Raw genomic sequence first — 21609 nt, 5'->3', positions numbered from 1 at the left:
ACTCTTGATGCGTTGATCGCAGCGTATTGGGACTGCGCCCAATCGATTTTTCTCGCAAAATTACGTCGGAATAGTGCATGAAAGAATTTATTCCAGCACTTTTCAAAATCGCGAAAATTTTTGCCAAAAATGCAAAGGGGTTAGCCTTGCTTTTTTTTTGGCCGAAAAATTTTTGGTCTCAGATTTGATTCAAACGACCGTTTTCTGATCATTTGGACACCCAGGAACTCAGAAATCGCAGCGAAAAGAGCGTAGGACCAACAGGAGAGAAATGGCGAGTGAAAAAGCACCTGCTGAAAAATGTCGAAAACTCCGGTATTCGTTTTTCGGCTGTAACTTTTGATGCGTTGATCGCAGCGTATTGGGACTGCGCCCAATCGATTTCTCTCGCAAAATTACGTCGGAATAGTGCATGAAAGAATTTATTCCAGCACTTTTTAAAATCGCGAAAATTTTCGCCAAAAATGCAAAGGGGTTAGCCTTGCTTTTTTTTTTGGCCGAAAAATTTTTGGTCTTAGATTTGATTCAAACGACCGTTTTCTGATCAATTGGACACCCAGGAACTCAGAAAACGCAGCGAAAAGAGCGTAGGACCAACAGGAGAGATATGGCGAGCGAAAAAGCACCTGCTGAAAAATGTCGAAAACACAGGTTTTCGTTTTTCGGCTGTAACTTTTGATGCGTTGATCGCAGCGTATTGGGACTGCGCCCAATCGATTTCTCTCGCAAAATTACGTCGGAATAGTGCATGAAAGAATTTATTCCAGCACTTTTTAAAATCGCGAAAATTTTCGCCAAAAATGCAAAGGGGTTAGCCTTGCTTATTTTTTGGCCGAAAAATTTTTGGTCTTAGATTTGATTCAAACGACCGTTTTCTGATCATTTGGACACCCAGGAACTCAGAAATCGCAGCGAAAAGAGCGTAGGACCAACAGGAGTGAAATGGCGAGTGAAAAAGCACCTGCTGAAAAATGTCGAAAACTCAGGTTTTCGTTTTTCGGCTGTAACTTTTGATGCGTTGATCGCAGCGTATTGGGACTGCGCCCAATCGATGTCTCTCGCAAAATTACGTTGGAATAGTGCATGAAAGAATTGATTCCAGCACTTTTCAAAATCGCGAAAATTTTCGCCAAAAATGCAAAGGGGTTAACCTTCCTTTTTTTTTGACCAAAAAATCTTCCGTCTCAGAAGTGATTTGTATGACCCTTTTCCGACCAATTGGAATCCCAGGAACGCGGAAAACGCAGCGAAAAGAGCGTGGGACCAACAGGAGCGAAATTACAAAGGAAAAAGCACCTGCTGAAAAATGTGGAAAACTCAGGTTTTTGTTTTTCAGCTGTCACTTTTGATGCGTTGATTGCAGCGTATCGGGACTGCGCCGGATCGATTTTTCGCGCGAAATTACGTCGGAACAGTGCAGCAAGAATGGATTTCAGCATAATTCGAAATCGAATACATTCCTGCTGAAAAACTTCAAAACTTTTGCTCTCTGCAAAAACGCCATCTTACGTCGTTGCTATCCTCGAAGGAAAAAATTTACTCAAGTAGAATTAATTTAATAGACCCTCATGTGACCAATCGGTCCACGAGGAAGCTAGCTGAATCAAGATTGAACAGCCGAACAGATACGAGAAATAACTTGGTTCTACAAAAATTTGGTATAGACTATAATCACCTGAAGCAATCAAGTAAAAACGACAACGTTTACATGGAATTTTTACATGTCAAGTAATGGTGACATAGAATCTCATTCTATTATTATGTATCTACAATCTATGACTCTATTGCAAATGATAACGGATCTCTTTGATTCACAACTCTAACTTTATTCCATATAATGACATCCAATAAAAAATATGAGAAAATTTCAATGGTACTACAAAAACCATGATAAAATGTGGAATTCACTGTACACATCGTCCATTCACAGTACAAATAATTGCACAGCTTCACTCTATACCATCAGTTCTGTTTTGTTCTTGGGCCACCGCTGACACTCCCGAGTCTGAGCATTGTTTGCAGAACTGCAGCTGCTCCAAGACTAGTCACCAACAAAGTCACATAAGACACATAGTTCAAGTAAGACGTGTTTCCCACAGGGATCAGCCAAACCGGCTTCGTATGTTCCTACAAAAAAAAGGATCATTGGTAGACTCAGTAATAATTTAGTGCCAAGTTCATTAACTGGACACTCAAAATGCCTTGAAATAAAATAGGTGGCACCGAAGATATCAACTTCACACTCATCATAATTATCTGTTCAAAAAGATTACCATTTTAAAAGGAATTTCTCTCCATTTTAGAGCCAAATCAACACAGGGTGAGCAGAGATCAATCTTAGAAACACGATAATGTTTCAACCTCTCTTTGCAGCCAAGGAGCAGCTTGGGGTGTGGAATATCGATTGCTATGTAACCTCCATACTCTTGAGAGAATTGGTAGCGTTGGTGAATCGGCAGGGATAAGACAGTCTCCCATGTTTTCGGTAAATTGCATATTGTCACGTTTTGAGGCTCGGCCATTTCGGCAAACAATTCTACATTTCTTTCACCAACTGAGCACGTGAGGGTCTGAAAAGAGGCGCGAAATGTAAATAATAAATCGTACTACGTGAAAATACATGATGTCAAGCATACACTACCTTTCCGACTCTCTGCAAATCCGCTACCTCGTCGACGTTCACATAAATTGCTGATGGCAGTAAAATGTGAAGCGCTACTGCGCAATCTTGCTGGTTCTCTAAGCCATCAACGCTCACTTTGTACTCAAAGGTTCTGGTGAAGTATAAATTCTATTTTACCCATCACCAAGTGACTATACTCGCAATCGAAAATATGGGGTGCAGATTGTAAGCAAGTTTCGTACTCATAGTTTGAAAAAGATATATTCGATGCATGTGGAACCGCAATGTTGAATGCGGCGAATAGTTGACTAAGATCAGTAGCCAGATGTATCGTATGTAATATGATTATACATATTCGGGGTGTGTTAAAAAGGTAACCTCTTCACCTGTGGAATCCTTCACCAATTATGTCAAAATCCAACGTAGCATTGATCGATGTACTGATTGCGAAGTTCTGAAGTATAAGGGCAGCGAATAAGAAACTTTTGAAATCATGATGCATGTTCTAGATTTTTCGAGCAAGCACTTTAGCAAGCAAACTTTGCTTTCAAGTTCCACACGTTCTAAATTTGTGGGGCCATGGAGGCGGCCATATTGAAAATTAGTGATACTTGCAGAGACATACTTGTAATGTACGGTAAAGTTGACTATGGGCAGGGTGAAGCAATTGGAGCATTATCAATAAGTATTTCTGGTTGCCGTGTTCGGCACATTCAGGCGTAAATTTGAATCAAGTTAGAATATCACGAGAAGACAGGTTAGTTCATCTCACCTATGATTATCACACCTTGACGGTCGAAAATCGAGGTATAATGTTGTTTTTTTCTAGAAATGAATGTTGCGATTCTCGTTATTTGGCAGCAACTGTCAGTAGGTGCACGAAATATACATACCGTGTGTATTTGCATTGTTGATAAGAGTATGTTTGTCATCGTACCACCGACAATTGTTTTTCCGTATTGCTCTGTCTCTCCTTGAAAAGTCGACGAAACTCCTTAAACCTCAAGATTAACATTTCGCTGATGATGTCTGAAATGTATATCCGAAATGCTTGGAGTGATGTCTAAAAATGACTAAAACTTCGTCGCTAAATACATCAGGCATCGCTGCTTATGATCAACGCTTTCACATCGCGCCACTGCTAACTTGAATGGTCACAGCAATGTCCCTGATCGAGAAAATAGGCTACTTTACAATCATATTTTGGGGATGCCGATTTGTGCGCAAGATTATTCACATGTTGTACAAAACCTTTCTGTCTCCTGGTATGCCGATTGACTTATACTCGATGGGTAGATGGGGTGTAATAACTGGATGCTCTCACGGTCTGGGCAAGGCGTACGCCGAAGCGCTTGCCAAAATGGGTATAAACGTGGTCCTTGTAAACGCAACAGGGATTGATATGCTAAGAGTCATTGCGAGTGACATTGAATCCATTTACAACGTTAGGACCAAGGTAATTGAGCTGGATTTGTCTCAAGGTCTTCAAGCCTACGAGTTGATAGAAAAAGAAACGTTTGGCATGGAAGTGGGTATCCTGATCAATAATCTTGGTAAGGGCTACCCACACCCTGAGTACTTCCTTGACTTACCACACAAGGAAAAAATCTACATGAATATAATCCAGTGCAATGTAGTCGTCGTTACAAATATGTGTCGTATTTTCCTGCCGCAAATGGTACTGCGAGGAAGAGGCGTCATAGTAAATGTTGCTGCATCAGTAGCGGTTATGCCGAGCCCAATGCTAACTGTTTTTGCAGCATCAAAAGCCTACATTTTGAAATTCAGTAAAGACCTGAGTGCCGAATACGCGAAACATGGCATTATCATTCAATGTCTGCTACCCGGAAGCCTAACTAATACAACATCTAAATCACCGTCCAATGGATGGATCATACCAACGCCTGACAACTATGTCGCGAGTGCAATCAACACTATTGGCAAGGATGACAACACGACTGGCTTCTTCCCGCACACAGTCGTGGTCAACCTCGTTAGAATAGCTTACAAATTATCTGCTTCACTTGTTATCAAATTTACCACTTCCGCAATGGAAGGTAATCGTAGTAACGCTCTGCGAAGATACATTGAATAATATTATAGAGCATATCTTGTTACTATGATTTATTACCACTCGCTTATAAATAAATTATACAAGAATAAACTTCTCGCTCGCATAAATCATCCCATACTTGCATTTAATAAGTTATCTTTGCCAAGCTTATCTTTCTTTTCAGGTCTTTTGGCACAGCCTTTATTGCTAAATTGTACCATGGAGATGTCACGCCTTTTAGAATTTTATACTTCAGTTTTGAACCATTAATTTCTGCGCGTTGAGTTACCTCTTCTATTGTTGGACTGGTGTGACTTTTCTCCAAACTCATTTCAACAGTTCTTGTGCTTGTTAATGGTTGAGTGACGGTGTTGGTACTTGCTTTTATTCTCTCTCCCATTCCATTGATCACACAGGTTTCACCAGAATGCGTAGTTTCGTCTATCGCTGTAACTATTCCTTCATATGGCACAGTGGTCAGATCTTGATCTGGAGTTGTTACTTCGTTATGTATCGATTTCTCATCTGGTCTTCGGCTCGTAACTTTGTTATAAATTTTTGTCGCATTTGTTTTCAGTTCTATTCCACTCCCAGGAGTTTTATTATTATACTTCAGCTTTGACCCTAGTTTTCCAGGTCTCTGGCCTGTTTCCCTACTTGAAATGATATCGTCATTTAAGTTACCACTTTTGGGATCTTTGGTAATCGTTTTTACTACCATTCCTGTAGTATGCATTTTGAGTTTCTTAGTACTTGAGGTTGTCTTTCCATACATATTTGTTTTTAGTGAATTTGTCACTTCGGTACGTGATGTTTTTTTGTGTACATGCGGACTTGTAGCTTTGACGTGAGAGCTTATTATACTTGAATCAACGGGCTTTCTTATATTTGTAGATAGTTTTCCAGTAGTATTAGCAGTCCTCATCTTCTGATTCGATATGTGTACTTCATTTTGTATAATTGATTTCCCAGGTTTCTCAATAGTCACAGAGTTCAAATTAATTGTACTTGGAAGTGAAGTTGATTTCCTATTATTGTTATTTGTACTACTTATGCTCAGACTTGCTTTTGTAGAACCGAAGTTGGTCTGATTTGTTCCTTGCATATCGACATTTAATTCACCCAACGATGACTTATCATTGCTTTTTATCTTCTGTGCTCTGAGACTAGTAGCGTCAATGGAAGAACTCGTCACAAGTTTCTCTCTATTCCAACTTGTTTCATTCGGTTTTACTGTGTACCGAGTTGAAGCTTCAGTCACAGAGCGGAGATCATCAACAGATGTGGGTTTTGTCGGACATGAACATGAATTCCATTCTTTTGCTACCTTCATTTTCTTTCCAAGTACAACTGCTGCAGGCAGTGTGTTTGTTTTTTGAACACCAGACAAATTCAGCAAGAGCTTTTCTCCAACTGTACCATCATACATATTCTCTGTCCGTATATGACAAGTTATGTTTAACATACTTCTTACCGAAAATTGTACAGGTGTATAAATCACCCTTACCACCAATTCCGGTGTTCCTAGTCCTCCTTGAATAACATTCATAGATATTTTAGCATTCCTCGGGGTTTGGTTGACGCATTGGAAAAATGTTATTCTGCCATTGTTGACATGTCGTGGTGTTTCTTCTGTCACAGAAATCTTCAGATTTACATACTGGTCGTTGAAATGATCTTGTTCAATTACTTTTGTCCTCTCAAATTTGTAGTAATTCTCCACGGTGTGATACTTTCTCTCGACTCTTTCTTCTGGCAATAGAATATCGTATCTCATTAAAATTGCGGCGCATGGCTCAAGCGCGATGAGAACGAATACCAGCACTCCAAGTGTGCCTAGAAATTGATGTTAATATTCAGGGAAATGTGACATACCTGGATGAAGAATAGACTCTTTTATTCTCTTACCAAACATGATCGTATTCGTTCTCTGACTATGCCAATTGCTACCAAACTGTACAAGTTTACTCAATAATGTTTACGTGGCATTTTATTAATGTTAGCTATGACTTGAGTACCTGTCGTAAACCATATCTAATAAATCGGTCAATCAATTGTAGTTACAGCGACAATCAAGCAAAAAAATTTTAACATAACGGAGTAAGCATTTTATGTGAATATTGATTTCACTGCATACTAACATACTTTTAATTCACTCCAGTCATATGAAGTGCAGGTATAGCATGCATAAATATTTTTCATTTTTTTCAAGGCAGAGTTCACGGACTTGAATTCATTGTAAGTTCATCGCTACTTCGCGTACTACATATATAAATTATTTTGATGATGAGCAATCCATCTGCTGCCACTTCAGAAAGTTCCCGGTACTATGAGAATACTTTTAGAGAGGACTATGAATTGGAAAAGAATCTCATAGTTGACCAAGATAAGGATACGGTGAGGAGTCATGCCGGGATTACTTTATGACATAAATGGCATTGATACTTCACTTTGATATTACAAATGCTTGTTTTCTGAATTCTTACGGACTATCATTTTAATGAAGTGTAAATTTTGTACAGATTTGTGATGACTTCAAAGAAACATTATCAGCCAGTGTTAAAAGCTTGATGAGAGAACTGGAAAGAAATAAAAACTACTTCGAAAACTCTACTGACTTTTCAATTTACACAGGAACTACGGGAATCGCAAACTTGTATTACCATTACGGCACAAATTTTAACGACCCATCTTACATTGACGTAAGTTAAAATTACCCTACTCAAATTGACCTTGATCAAACTTAGAATTAAAAGTAGAGAAGTGACTGACAATATTCCATATCATTCCACGTATTTTTCCAGAGAGCTAACGAAACGATTGAACGAAGCCTAAGCAGATTGAAAACTTCCAAGAGATTGATTACATTTCTGTGTGGAAGTGCAGGTCCCTTAGCTTTAGGGGCAGTTATTAACCACTTGCATTTTGCCAAAGATAAATCGCGCTCAATGATCGCAGAGTCAGTAATGCTTAATCTTTAGTCACTTAGTTGTTCTTATGAACCAGCTGTCGAAGTAACAAAAATCTGAAGACTACATTTATTAAATCGCTGTTCACAGCTTAGCGGAATTATCAAAGCACGTTATTGGCAAAAATAGTGATTGCCCTGATGAACTGCTTTATGGACGCGCTGGCTATCTTTACGCACTACTGTTTGTTAATAACCGTATAACTCCCCCACCATTTGAGGCAAGCCTCATCAAACAGGTGCGTTTTGAACAGGTTTACTAATGAGAAACTAGATTCCATTTGTTTGTATACCAATTAATTATTTATGAGTTTTTTCAGGTGATTGAATGTATTTTAAATTCTGGCCAAGTCACTGCCAAGGCGGTGCGCTCTGAATTTCCATTGCTCTACTCTTGGCACGATAAACTTTATCTGGGAGGCGCGCATGGCTTAGCTGGAATATTATTTTTATTACTTCAGGTGTGTTTTTGAGTTTCAAATTATTGGAAGTATGCGATTTGATTAGTAAATCTAAAAAACTCATCTTATAAATTACGCAGGCAGTTCCATATCTGACAGAGTATCAGCTCAAGGAACAAATAGAACCAGCTATACACTACCTCATGAAGATGAGATTTGTTTCTGGCAATTTTCCGTCTTCTGTTGGCAATCAGTCAGATAAATTGGTTCAGTGGTGCCATGGAGCCCCTTCGATGACTATGCTTTTTCATCAAGCCTATAAGGTATATCATTCTCGTAATTTTGTCTGTTGAAAATGTGCACACCATGTTTCAAGCCACAAATTTCTAACTACTAACTAATCAAACGTTACAGGTATTTGGTAAGCCGGAATATCTTCAAGTTGCTTTAGGATGCGGAGACGTAGTATGGTCTAGAGGACTTTTGAAGAAAGGGTATGGAATATGTCACGGTGTTGCGGGAAATGCTTATACGTTCTTGTATCTCTACCAGGCAACCAAAGTGAGACTAATATATTTGTGTACCGTAACACTGAGTGAAAAAAAAAGTTATTTTCTTATGTGATTCAATTTTATAGGAGATCAAACACCTGTACAGAGCTTGTAAGTTCGCAGAATGGTGCATGAATTATGGTAAACATCAAAACAGGACACCGGATCGACCATTTTCATTATTTGAAGGTAGATGCAAAATATTTTTCAATATTAAAATAATCTAAACCCTCTATTTGCACTATACTATACTAAAAATTGTATTCGTTACGAATATTTTAGGACTGGCTGGTACGATTTACTTCCTCATTGATGTTCAGCAGCCGTTGTTCGCTAACTTCCCTGCCTATGCCGTATGACTGAATAAAAAACTGTTCCTCAATGAAGTTGGGTTATTGCAGACGATATTTATTTTTCATTATTTCATTTGTAAAATTCAATAGATTTATATTTGTAGTTGATTTTCTTCAAACTGTTTATATGTTTCATGTAAAACTGCGTATCATTCCTCTCATGTATCACAAAAATTGGAATAAATCAGTCATATTAAAGATAATTGCTCCAATATTTTCCACATTAAATGAATCTTGACTGTGTTTGAGGAATGAAGATGAGTATTAATCTCTACTGATAAGAGAAACCTTTGCATTCAACATAACTCCCAAGCGACGTTACCGATGTACGATCAAGAGTGAACGCTGTTCTTATAGCCTAAATGAGTGTAAAACTAACGTGCTGAAAATGTCTATCCGTAAAAGTTTTTATAAAAAAGCTTACCTGAGTTCTAGAGTAGTTCTTCCCGAGGAAGACGGCGGTGTTCAACCGGCAATAATTGTTGTAAGCGATGGAAAAATTGAAGAAATTATTCGATCTGTTGACGAGGAGGCAATAAAGACTGTAACAAATGTAATGCAGTTAAACACTTTTCAATGCGACACAGAGATAATATTGTCAATCGGACAAAACAGTTTCTAATCATTTTTGGCTAAAAAATTTTACCCTCTTAATCTACCGAACTAATTCACAATTTCACAGGAAAATATATATTTAGAAAGATTTGACTCACTGGTAATCATGCCTGGTATAGTTGATTCCCATGTCCATATAAATGAACCAGGTCGCACTGATTGGGAAGGTTTTGATACCGCAACACGGGCTGCAGCTGCTGGTGGAATTACTACAATTGTTGATATGCCTTTGTAAGGGTTTGCTAAGTTTTTATAGCGTACAGATGCATGTTTATCAATTGAGAATCTTATCAGACGTCTACTAGATACTAATCCCATACTTTTAATTACAGAAATTCTATACCACCGACAACGACACTAGAAAACTTGGATATAAAATCGAAAGAAGCGTTAGGAAGAGTATTTGTAGATGTTGGATTCTGGGGTGGTGTAATACCCGGGAATCAGGTAAACCTTGCGATAAAGAAACAGTTTGATTATCTAAATTTCATTCAAATAATTCTGTAAAAAACAGAAAGAGCTTCGGGGATTGATACAAGCAGGGGTAGTTGGATTCAAATGTTTTCTATGTCCAAGTGGGGTTGATGAATTTCCGCACGTCAATATTCGGGACATTGAACTGGCCTTAACAGAATTGCAATCCACAAATTCTGTGCTTGCGGTATGTGCTTCGAAATATATAACTTTGAAACCAGGTACTTGAAACAATATGAAGCTGATTAATAATGTTCTCATGAAATATGTTCAGTTTCATGCGGAGTGCGAGCTTGCTGGCTCTCTGGTGACTGAAACGAGTGATTCTCATTTCTATGAAACGTTTTTAAAATCAAGACCGCCCGCAATGGAAGTTGAAGCTATAAAAATGATTTCTTCGCTATGCAAAAAATATGGGTAGACTGAAAACCACGATAAGTGACGAAATGAATCAATTTATATTTTTCGATTGTCATAGAACCTTCAGAAAGATAATTATTCTTCAATTATCAGTAAATACAAGGTATAATTTTCAGTGTAAGATGTCACATAGTGCATTTATCGGCAAGTGATGCTCTAGATGTAATACAATCAGCAAAAGCGGAAGGATCTCATCTCACGGTTGAAACTTGTCATCATTATCTAAACTTCTGTGCTGAAGAAGTACCGAAAAATGCAACAGAATTTAAATGCTGTCCACCGATCCGAGAAAAGACTAACCAAGTAAGCTATCATTTTTTATATGATCTAATTATAAATTTTTAAATGTATTTCGACCATCCTTTCAGAATAAGTTGTGGAGAGCAATCGAAAATGGCCTAATAGACATGGTAGTATCTGACCATTCTCCCTCTACAGCAGAACTTAAAATATGCGGTGATTTCATGACGGCATGGGGTGGCATTTCGTCTCTACAATTTGGTACGCAGCTAGCAGTAAAAATACTCAATTTCTTTGAGATCTTAATTTTCCTTCGCTCTTCCCCCCCGTAAGCAGTAAACTAACGATCGATGTCAATTTTCTTAAATAAAGGTCTGCCGATTATGTGGACTGTGGCAAGGAAGAGAAATTTGAGTTTGGAAAACGTTTCACGTTTGTTGAGTCAAGCACCAGCTAAGCTGTGTGGATTGGATGGTCGAAAAGGTAAATTACGCAAGGGAATGGACGCGGATCTACTCATCTGGGACCCTGAGGCAACTATTGAGGTGAAATTGATTTAAAAGTTTCTAGCACCATTCAGTGAATTTTTCTTCGCCCACTTTGTATACACATGATATACTTATCGTTGTAATTTATCAGGATATATAATTTACAGATTCAAGAGTCAATGATCTTACATAAAAATAAGGTAAATTCTTTGAGATTCAACCGACTATTATCATTTCTGCTTATGCTTCTCTCTTGACAAAATAACATAATTGAATATACACTAACTATTATTTCCAGTTAACACCTTACATGGGAAAGAAATTATTTGGAAAAGTAGTAGCAACTATAATCCGTGGTAACACAGTTTACAGAGATGGATTAGTACAAGATAAACCCATCGGTGATCTGCTACTGCGGAAGGTGAACCGACGCGAATAAATTACCTAAGTACGTTTAAAATAACTTCACTGGTTACTGAATATAACAAGTTTAAACTACATGCTATCTAATCAAAACTGTGATTAGATTGAAATTATAATATCGTAAAGGATGTAAGGATATAAAAAATAATTAATAAAGGAGTTTGTTAACTATTGTATAAAATTGTTTATTATCTTCGCTATGCGGTTTTCAATCAGATAACGTTGTATAAATTACCACATTAATGAATCACAATCGCTAGCGTATATTTTATTAAGAGAGTAATGATCATTTGCTACATCAGATCATTACATTTACGATCGAATTCGGGATTCGCGTTATTCCTATGCTTTGTAATAAGCGTACTTATATCAAAATGTCTACGATTTTACATAACGTTTCGGTACCAATAAATGCGATAAGAAAATGAATATGCTCGTTTGACTCGTTGTATTACGTCATCGCTTCTCCACTCTCCTTTTAAGCGAAATTAAATAAATTCCTAGCAAATATGATCACAGCACGCGAATTGAATAATACGTTTACGTATGCAATTTTATTCTTATAAAGTAAAGTTTAAAAATGATATTCAAAAATTGAACAATATTTGTTAGCGATATATTTTTATATATAATTTTCCGTATTTTTTTTCGAATATGCAGCGAATTATTCATAACATAGTAATGTAGGTTTACTTATCAACGAATTATTTTTTTCTATTCATTGGTTTGGACTTGTGTTACGAGAAAATAATAAAACGCTCGATCGCGCATATTTCGTTAAACCTTTGAATGCGAACAACGACCAGGCATATCCGCATGAGACGGCATGAGTCACTTTCCGATGACGTCATTGCGTCCTACAGACCACTTGCAGAGTTACGTTTGTGGCATTCGAGACTCATTTTAATAGTGTGTACAGTAGTTATTTAAAACATATTTAGCAGTAATATAATTATTTTATACAAAAACAATTTTTCGATTAATTGAAATTTTCGCAACCCGACTGCATTAATCACGGCAACGCGGCCAATCAACGGATCTGAATAATATTGTAAACAAAGACAAATGTGTTTAAAAATATACACAAGTATATAAGATATAATATTGATCAGAACCGCTTGAAATATTTATTTATTTTGTTCATTATAAAAACAATCAACAGTAAATTCCTCAATTATTATAATTACAATTGAACTCATAGTGTGGAACACTCGCAAGCGAGATTGTGCGGAGTGGCTGCCCGCGCATTTATTTATAATGGATATTCGAGTGGAAATTTCCACCAATTTGTTATCGCAGGAAAATGATTTGGGATATTTATAAGAAAGGCATTATCGTCGTAGCGAGGAAACAAGCAAAATATGTATATTGTACACTCGGACAGGATTCACACGTGAATGCGCGCGTGCGTGCGTACACGTGTCCGTAAAATGCGTGAGCCTCGCGAGCTGTGATCACGGTCATATGAAAGTAATACAAGTGTAGAATGACGTCATTGGATGACGTCAGCGCAACCCTACCACGATTTGTAAGTTATATGCGAGGACGAGGGCGAGGGTGACGAGGGTCACTGCGCGTAGACAAACACGTATACTTACCCATGTGCTAAGAATCGCGTTTAAAGAGCATACAATTAACAAGAAATCATAGAAATTACTGAAAACGCTTTGATCGGTGGTTAGCACCGAGACTGATTAATGTCTGTAAATTTTACGAGCGCTCATCCGCGTTCTTTAGTAAACTGACCTATGAAAGTACTTTGCGATTTCTTTGATATTTCGGTAGACGCCGTCCATATTTATGACATAATAATTGACTCATTGGATGTATATTTCTCGGTTGCAAATTCTCATCGAGTATTTTCGATTTGTTGGCTCTTGAAAATGCACATTTAAAACAATAACACTAAGACGACGGTATTGAGCAATAGCGTGGTGATTGTGCTAATTTGGACTCCCGCGTTACCGTTCGCCGAAGAAAAGTAGTTCTGCCAAGCTTGGTTATCAACGGATAATTATGAAATTGTATGATATGGGTTTTTTTTTTTAAGGACATAAATTACTAATAATATGTTCGATTCTACTGCTCGAAGACGGTTGATCGTTAACGAGCACATAATTCCGTAATTAATAAAGAAGAAAAGTGATCAAGCGGTTCGGCATTCACCATTCGCCATTACGCGCGCGGAGTTATACAGGCGCCATTTTGATCGTGACGCGAAGTTCACTCGTCGTGAGCTCCACCAGTGACGAAGCCACTGGAGTTTTGACGTGGCTGCTACGTACTTGCCCGTTTGCCCACTCCGATTGCAGCAAAGTTGGTGACGAGGAATACGTAACTGGTAAGTACTCAGCTGGAGAATAATAACAACCGAGCATGGACCACCGTTATTGCGATAGACCCGAAATGCTCATTGGATGTTAGCATTTTATTTTACAGCCTTAAATAAGGGATAGTTGAGTGTCTACAGTGTATAAAGGTACAAAATATGGCGTCTCGAGATACATGTTTGTATATGTAATTCTTTAAAACCATACCCGCTACTACGCGATACACGTCGTTATACTCGACCGTTAGAAAACGATCCTTTTGCTGTGTGTTACGATTTTATATTACTCTTGTCACATCTCACGCGATTGTTTACTCATTGCTTCGTCGCGGATGAAGAATGATGAAAAAGAAACATCCTCAATAAACATCATTTTATATTCTTCATTTATTTATTTTTAGCCCTCTTTGATGTAAATGACGCAGTAGCATTGGAGGAATTTTACGCGGCGGGAAAAAGGCACACGTTTCAAAACTTCACTTTAAATGGCAGCTTCATTTAAAAAATATGTGCAAATTACACTTGCACAAATGTCATTTACACTGTTGATTGTTGTCTTCAAATAATGAAGGACTTTCTTTTTCAGTCTTTTAATCATTCTACTATAATTTAAGCTTTTACCAATAGTTTGCATTACCCTGTTTTAACAAGAACAAGAATATATCATTCAACACAAATAATCTGGTTTTACCAAGTTACACATGTCAATATTTTCTGCCAAACATCAGTGACGATAGTGTGCTGCTTATCTAAGTGGATGCGGTTTTTAAGTTTTGTTATACATCCGCCCGTGTTGATATATTCAAGATTCCAAGATCGAAAGTAGTAAGACAATTATATTATATTTTCACAGCTTTTCCTTTTGTTTTCGTGTTTCTTTTTCTTTTCTTTTTTTTTTTATTTTACATCAACTACATGTATATTGAAGCTTATGATTGATTTCGTCGAATGTAATGTAAGAAAAATATTTGTTTTGTGTGACGTCCAGCCTTATATATTTCTATGTCACAATTGATCGAAACTAATAAGCGTAAATTGAATTTCAGGGCTAGCGGTCCCCAGGCTATGGAAAGTATGGTTGAAGAAAACGGATCTACCGTTGACCCGTTGTCGCAGGGATCTCAGAGTGGAGATGCTGCACCTGCGATAGCAACATCGGTACAATCTTTGAGTAGATCCCAGCACCATCTGGTGGCTTCGACCAGCATTGTGCAACTGACGCTTCCTTTATCAGGGACAACGCAGGTATACAGGACACGCTCCTGTGTATCCATGCCTGATTGATTAATTTATCAAAACCAAATTCCTTCTTTTTTTCTCTGCGGTTACTTATTTGTTATCTTCATACTCTCAAGGCATGTTTATCGCGATACCTAATTCGTTATTTACTCTGCTTCGTTATTTTATAATTACACGTTCATATATTTTCACTGTACTTCACGAGTAGTAGGTATTAGATACATTACTTCATAATTTTGCATAATGCTGGTTCGTTTTGGCCCTTGATGTTTGTACACTATTTGTTACTACTTTTTTATAAATCTTTAATTTTATTCAGGTTGAAGAAAGGAATGTAAGCGTATGATTCATCTCTTTAGAACACGATGAAAATAATATTCTCTTATTTATTTTGCAATTCTCACTTTCATTGTTATATCAATATTTGATGTTTATACCTTCAACAACGATTCATGTTAACGTAACATGTGTTTCAATGCATAATAAATTGTATTGCTAATATCTCAATTCAATCGACTTTTGATTTTCTCAGTAATCATAGTTTGAACTTTAGTTTTACTCAATGTATGTTTTACTACTGTTACGCAGTGCAACGATGTAAATCTCCAGCAAACTGATTATCTTATCACATCACCTCAAAGGGTGATCCGCACACCTGACATAGATCACTTTTGAGCGACCACCTGCGTCATTCAAGTTTGAAAGTTAGCCGAAATAATTTACAGTAATGGCATTTCGAAATATACCATCGAAATATCTACGTGGCATGTTTCTTTTTCTAATTCTATTCAGTACATCAATTGTATTTCGAAATGCCGGTGAGATACAAAAAATTCACTCGAAAATATCCTCCTTAAAAAAGTATATCGCCCATACACAGTTTTTCCAATGTATTATAAAACTTGTGACTCTCGCTTGTTTCGTTTACTTATACATTGCCGAATGTATTTATCGAAAAGTACAAAATTAGTTGATGAATCTAATAGTTCTCTTTTCTCACTGTACAGGTTTTATTGTGATAGATTATTTTCGTTCAATTGCTCGCCTGTAATCAATTAATGTCTTGAGCTACTACCTCATTGATGATACTTCTGGTGACATTTATTTCTTTATCGCCATTTGCAGGTACAATCTGTGATACAGCCAAACCAGCAGTCCGTTATTCAAACTGCTACAAACATCCAGCCGGTTGCTCTTTCCAAGGCAAACGTCATTCTCGTCAGTAAGCCGAATTCAGTCATACAAACGACGCAAGGCAGCCTACAAACTTTACAGGTATGTCAGCATTTGTAACATATGATCTTCACTTATTCTATAAACGAGTAATAATTTTTTCCCAATCAATTGAATCATCGAGTATTGTTTTCTCATACCTGTTATCACTCATTCAAGGTTGTCGAAACTGGAAGTGATGACAGCTTTTCGGACGAGGAATCCCCAAAAAAGAGGAGGGATATTCTAACCAGAAGACCATCTTACAGAAAAATCCTCAACGATTTAGGCGGAGGTGAGATTGCAGGTAAATATACCTTGCTGGATTTATTTTCGTTCCAAAATATAGATATAAATAGGGAAAGTCCATTAGTTGTATTCATATCAAGAGCACAGTTGTTTAAAGTGCAATGTATTTTATCCTTTTTATCGATATTCCAAGTTTGTATCAATTTCCAGTATGACCTGGGGGATCTTTTTGCTTTTGATATTCAAATGCTTATCAGTGTCTATAAATTCCGTCACTACTTTTCATGTATGCTAACATAGATTTGGAAAGCTTCTAAACAAAATCTACCCAACCCGTGGTCTTATGTTAGTCATATTTCAAAGTAGTAGTTTTACTTCCCCTAATTCATTAACAGGTTTTACTGTTATATATTTTTTCGACGTGATCAAGTTCATTTTTGAGTCACTGGTATTTCAAGGAGTATCCTCACACACATTTTATTACCCTCAAATTCTTCAATTAATTCGTAGCAGTAATGATCTTAAACTGATGAATAAGAATGATTTTAAACACCTATTTATGAGAATATTAACTCAGTTATGATAACTTCCAAATGCGGACAAGCACGGAAAATTTTTAATTTATTGTTACAAAATTTACTTTCAAACTCTTGACACATGTTTGTTTTACATTGTTTTTCTTGTGTGACTCTATGTATATTATTGCAGAGTTAGAAAATATTTGCACAGTATTAAAAGAAATATCGAATTCTGCAGTCAATTAGTTGTAACTGAAAAATACTTTACTAGCTGCTAATTCCGTAAAGTTTTGAAATTACTGCCATTTTAATATGTGTAATTATTGCTCCTTGCAGAAATCTATATGACTTTAAACTATTTCATATTTTTTCACTAACGTTAGATCAAAAATGAACCAGGATTTGTGATTTAGCTAAATTTAATATGTTATTATTAAAATGATGCTTGGTGCTACGCTTTTTTTCATTACTTATTTTTGAATAATGTATAATCTATTTGCTTCTGAGTTACTCCGATGGGGACAGAGGTGGGGCAGTACACGTTTTCTTCACTCAAAAAAATGTTGAAAAACTATTTACGATTCCGAACAGTTATGATAACCATAATAATTATAGTGAAATCATTGGTGTTTAGTGGCAACAATGATCAATGCTGTCCACAAACATATTAATATCCTACTTTGGGAATGTTTCCTACTTACAGAATATGCACGCTTTGCCTTGTGCTGATAGTAAGCTGCTAAAAGTAACAAATTACAATGAATTTCATCTTATTGGCTTTAAAATGACGGTATGCAGTTTGAATTTCCTCTAGTCTCATCTTTTCCCTAGTGTATACTTTTCCGTATCTCGAAAATGCAACGTTCGATTATCAGCTTTCTTTTCCTCATTTAATAAATAGAATACAAAGGCAAAAAGTAGAAAATTCTACCCAGGGCATGATTATTGTTTAATTTTTTTTCTTAAAAATATCGGCGTGGAAAAAATGGTTAATATAATACGTAGATAATTGTGCTGAAGTATAGCTGTATGCGTCTTCCTAAATTACCGCCAAAAAGTAATTGATATGTTTCTTCAAAAGTTGTGCTTTTTTTGTGCCTATTATAGAGCAGAAGTGAAAACTCGAATATTCAATCATATTTATTACCACGTAATTTATTTCAACTGATTTCACTGTACTGAACCGGGGGTTTGGGTTGGTTGGGTGTTCCAGAGGGTCGATTGCCCCCCCTCGAGTCCTCCTCGGAGTGTGACTCCAACGTGGACAGTGAAGTGTCTTCGCACTCGCTTCACTATCAGACAGGTTGGTTAATTTATCTTTCTGTATCATCTTGCCAGCAAGAATTTTTTTCTTATTTTACATATTTTTTACTTAACTTTCATATTTCCATTCATTGATTTAATTATTTTCTACGAAGGAGATTGTTATTGATAAATAAACAATGGGAAGCGAGCCACACAGTTCCTATCCCTGTGTGTACTGCCCTCAATGGTGTTCTCTCATATGTCTGCTTGGTGTGGCACCCTTGCTTATGGGATTTCATTGTATCCGAATCTGAAATATGTGTATACACAGTTGTAAATACTTTCTGATCAGAAATTTAATGCATTCCTGGGTAGAATTCAGGCTGCCGTTGAGAAAAAATTAATAACCAAATGCAAAAATCATTACACAAATAATGTAAACATATCATTGTTATTGTCCATCACTGCGTGGTAATATATCTCAGCTCACTTGGATCTAATTCAATCATTTTTACTAGAACGGTGAAAACTTAATGAAAAATATTTTACAGTAATACCTGCAGGGACTATTCAAATTGCGACCCAGGGGGAGGGTGTTCCAGGGCTTCACACGCTAACTATGAGCAATGCGGCAACAGCGGGCGGAGCCATAGTTCAGTATGCACAGGGCCAGGACGCACAATTCTTTGTCCCAGGTGTGCCTCCTTCATAGGTTTTATTACTATTATTTTCTGGATTCTCGCGTTGCCGGTTAGGAAAACATCCAGAAAATACCTTTTAAAATGTTCCACCTGGTTTTTTAACAACATAGATCACGGGTTCCGGGTATGTTTATAAATTTCTACTCAGACACCCCAGGCGAAAAAAACCATTACTCTGTTTTATAAAAGCAGTACGGTCATTAATTATTAATAATAAATAGTAATTCATACTTAGTCAGCAGATAAGGCATTATTGATAATTTCAAGAGTACAGATTCTTGCAATGTTTCAGCTTACACAGGCCATGGGGTTGTGGTCGAAGATGCCGCCAGGAAAAGGGAGCTCAGGCTTCTGAAGAATAGGTGAGTAATCCCCTTTATAGATAATATTCTACAAAACCCAAATAGCGGGTACTTGGAAACACAGATTTTATTTCCATTACGAATTTTGTTCCACATTTTATGGAGAATATTCGAAAGAAGTGAAAGAAAAAGATTTGTTATTATTTACAGGGAAGCAGCGCGCGAATGCAGGCGGAAAAAGAAGGAGTACATAAAGTGTTTAGAAAATCGAGTCGCCGTGTTGGAGAACAGAAATCAAACATTGATTGACGAATTGAAATCATTGAAAGAACTTTACCAGCAAAAAACTGACTGAGGTTTGTACCTGGTGCTGGTGTATTGTAACAAATCCACAATAAGGATTATGTGCGTTCACGCCGTCCTCTGATCCGTTTTCAGTAACGTATAATCGGGAGGCAAGCGGTGGCGATGTACATAAATTCGTATAGATAAGTGTTCTGTAACATATTGTATTTATGTACTACTACTACCACTACTACTATTACTACTATAATTACCATTACTACACTACGAGAGAGGAGGAGAGAAGGATAAAAGGAACGAAGTGAAGGCTTGTGAAACTTGCTCTTACTAAAGCGAGAAGCCAAAGGTTTGCAAATTTACGCAAACAAATATTCATGTAAGGAACACGTTCAAAAGATGACCCTATTTTTTGTATAAACATAATGTAGTAATATCAAATGTCAAGTAAAGTTTTATCATCCTAACTGTTCGTGGCATTAACATTCGTTAGCTTCAAGGCTGTTACATGTATGCACGGACGATATTAAGTAGGCAGATTATAATTTTGAGGTACACGATCTAGTGACATTGAAAGGGTTTAAAAATGTCGAACACACAGAGATTGACAACATTTTTAGATGTTGTACTAATTGAAAATTTTATTCCAAATTGTCCAATCACGCCGCTACTGTGCAATAACACTTTTACTATTGTTTCATATTTGTTAATTGTTTTACCGCTCGATGTATGAGATATGAATATTAACTTTTGGATTATGGGCGAGAAGTAACGCGTTGTAATTTTAATATATTGTTTTTTTTTCCTTTCTGTTTTCTTTTCTATGTTTTATAAATACGTTCATAGTTTTAGATTTGCATAATATGCGCGGGGATTAAAAATTTCGAAGTGAAATTTATATTCTCAACATTAGCTTGGAAAATTTTAGCACCCCTGCTACCAATAATACAAAGCAGGAGTCTACGGTGCTCGTTTTGAAATTGAATGAACCTTACTTTTTATGTGTTCGGATCAATTCAGAATCATTGGTATGTGTATAAAATATCTCAGAGAATCGAAAGTTCTCGAAAAACATTGAGCCCTTTTCAAATTTTTTCAAGACAGTATAAGATCCTCTATTGAATATAGAAAAAAAATTCCAATATCAATGCACTAGCGAATCTTCTGTATTTGGTCAAATCTTTTCTGCCAGACGAGTTAAGATGGCAGGATTTTTAAGCACTGGCAAAATATTAGATTGTGTTTGAAAACAATAATAATAATTACTTTAAAAAAGAAAAATGAAACCCGTTCAAACGGAAAACAAACAAAAATTAGCCACCACGAAATGCTTGTATTTTTTTTTCTTTTAATAATAATTTTAAGAATTGAATAACCTCAAAATGCTCCGAGCTGGCCACCACACCCTTGTATATTCTAGATGTAATATAAATTTGGAGTGCCTTGCAGATTACAGTATATGCATATATATGTGTATATATATATATACATACATATATATATATATATATAAAATAATAGTAATTAAATGATATATATGACGTAGATATGGGTCGAGATGATATTTACAAAGTTATTTATCGCAGTACAACCGATAGCATTATTTACAGATAATGAAATGGTTATTATTATCTTATTCTATTTCCTTAAATCTGTCAGTTTCATGAATATTCATTCGACTATTGAATTATCAACTGCTACGTGAATTGCTTGAGTTTAACTGGAGTAACAAAATACGCATTATGCAGACAGAAAATAAGTCACGTGTTATTGTGAAAAAAAAAAAAATGACGTATAAAGAGACTAGTAATACTGGTTATTATACATATAACATCACTTTTCCCCACAACTTTAGCACACTTTTCAATCAAGATTTCACCAATCATGAATCTCAAATTGAATAAT

General features: G+C 36.5%; 6 protein-coding genes across 26 annotated transcripts; 4 read left to right on the top strand and 2 right to left on the bottom strand.

Moving 5' to 3' along the window:
* Nucleotides 1-1805: 1805 nt before the first annotated feature.
* On the bottom strand, nucleotides 1806-3151 carry LOC124183876 (phosphatidylinositol-glycan biosynthesis class X protein). Its single transcript, XM_046573011.1, has 4 exons — nucleotides 3010-3151; nucleotides 2642-2774; nucleotides 2274-2570; nucleotides 1806-2127 (listed from the first exon to the last, which is right to left on the bottom strand). Exons 1-4 carry the CDS (start codon nucleotides 3123-3125, stop codon nucleotides 1963-1965), a joined length of 711 nt encoding a protein of 236 aa, XP_046428967.1. The 5' UTR covers nucleotides 3126-3151; the 3' UTR covers nucleotides 1806-1962.
* Nucleotides 3152-3785: 634 nt separating this feature from the next.
* Nucleotides 3786-4718, top strand: LOC124183252 (very-long-chain 3-oxoacyl-CoA reductase-like). The gene has a single exon (XM_046571504.1). The coding sequence runs from the start codon at nucleotides 3786-3788 to the stop codon at nucleotides 4716-4718; it is 933 nt and encodes a 310-aa protein (XP_046427460.1).
* Nucleotides 4719-4732: 14 nt separating this feature from the next.
* LOC124183870 lies at nucleotides 4733-9396 on the bottom strand. 3 transcript variants are annotated; one of them, XM_046572987.1, is made up of 3 exons: nucleotides 9374-9396; nucleotides 8246-8361; nucleotides 4733-6512 (listed from the first exon to the last, which is right to left on the bottom strand). In XM_046572987.1, the coding sequence occupies exon 3, from the start codon at nucleotides 6451-6453 to the stop codon at nucleotides 4822-4824; it is 1632 nt and encodes a 543-aa protein (XP_046428943.1). In that variant the 5' UTR covers nucleotides 6454-6512; nucleotides 8246-8361; nucleotides 9374-9396; the 3' UTR covers nucleotides 4733-4821. The 3 variants fall into 3 exon arrangements, with proteins under 3 accessions (XP_046428943.1, XP_046428942.1, XP_046428941.1); XM_046572986.1 differs by lacking the exons at nucleotides 8246-8361; nucleotides 9374-9396 and adding an exon at nucleotides 7938-8062; XM_046572985.1 differs by lacking the exons at nucleotides 8246-8361; nucleotides 9374-9396 and adding an exon at nucleotides 6552-6890.
* Nucleotides 6933-9109, top strand: LOC124183872 (lanC-like protein 2). 2 transcript variants are annotated; one of them, XM_046572990.1, is made up of 9 exons: nucleotides 6933-7073; nucleotides 7199-7378; nucleotides 7481-7635; nucleotides 7736-7883; nucleotides 7965-8105; nucleotides 8186-8368; nucleotides 8460-8606; nucleotides 8683-8785; nucleotides 8879-9109. In XM_046572990.1, the coding sequence occupies exons 1-9, from the start codon at nucleotides 6960-6962 to the stop codon at nucleotides 8953-8955; spliced, it is 1248 nt and encodes a 415-aa protein (XP_046428946.1). In that variant the 5' UTR covers nucleotides 6933-6959; the 3' UTR covers nucleotides 8956-9109. The 2 variants fall into 2 exon arrangements, with proteins under 2 accessions (XP_046428946.1, XP_046428947.1); XM_046572991.1 differs by lacking the exon at nucleotides 8879-9109 and having other exon boundaries at nucleotides 8667-8786.
* On the top strand, nucleotides 9227-11785 carry LOC124183871 (allantoinase). Its single transcript, XM_046572989.1, has 10 exons — nucleotides 9227-9502; nucleotides 9632-9795; nucleotides 9897-10011; nucleotides 10079-10225; nucleotides 10313-10455; nucleotides 10575-10761; nucleotides 10827-10959; nucleotides 11071-11243; nucleotides 11354-11386; nucleotides 11485-11785. Exons 1-10 carry the CDS (start codon nucleotides 9338-9340, stop codon nucleotides 11623-11625), a joined length of 1401 nt encoding a protein of 466 aa, XP_046428945.1. The 5' UTR covers nucleotides 9227-9337; the 3' UTR covers nucleotides 11626-11785.
* A 1880-nt stretch (nucleotides 11786-13665) lies between these two features.
* On the top strand, nucleotides 13666-21478 carry LOC124183873 (cyclic AMP-responsive element-binding protein 1). 18 transcript variants are annotated; one of them, XM_046572995.1, is made up of 9 exons: nucleotides 13670-13950; nucleotides 14049-14088; nucleotides 14985-15183; nucleotides 16303-16452; nucleotides 16570-16696; nucleotides 18370-18459; nucleotides 18953-19096; nucleotides 19395-19464; nucleotides 19615-21478. In XM_046572995.1, the coding sequence occupies exons 3-9, from the start codon at nucleotides 15004-15006 to the stop codon at nucleotides 19757-19759; spliced, it is 906 nt and encodes a 301-aa protein (XP_046428951.1). In that variant the 5' UTR covers nucleotides 13670-13950; nucleotides 14049-14088; nucleotides 14985-15003; the 3' UTR covers nucleotides 19760-21478. The 18 variants fall into 18 exon arrangements, with proteins under 18 accessions (XP_046428963.1, XP_046428961.1, XP_046428962.1 ...); XM_046572993.1 differs by having other exon boundaries at nucleotides 14034-14088; XM_046572999.1 differs by having other exon boundaries at nucleotides 13675-13950; nucleotides 14034-14088; nucleotides 14985-15096.
* Nucleotides 21479-21609: the final 131 nt, after the last annotated feature.

The sequence above is a fragment of the Neodiprion fabricii genome, chromosome 5 (genome assembly GCF_021155785.1).
Source record: "Neodiprion fabricii isolate iyNeoFabr1 chromosome 5, iyNeoFabr1.1, whole genome shotgun sequence".
Lineage (NCBI taxonomy): Eukaryota > Metazoa > Arthropoda > Insecta > Hymenoptera > Diprionidae > Neodiprion > Neodiprion fabricii.
The sequence above is the reverse complement of the archived record's forward strand: the minus strand, read 5'-3'. Positions and strand labels throughout refer to the sequence as shown.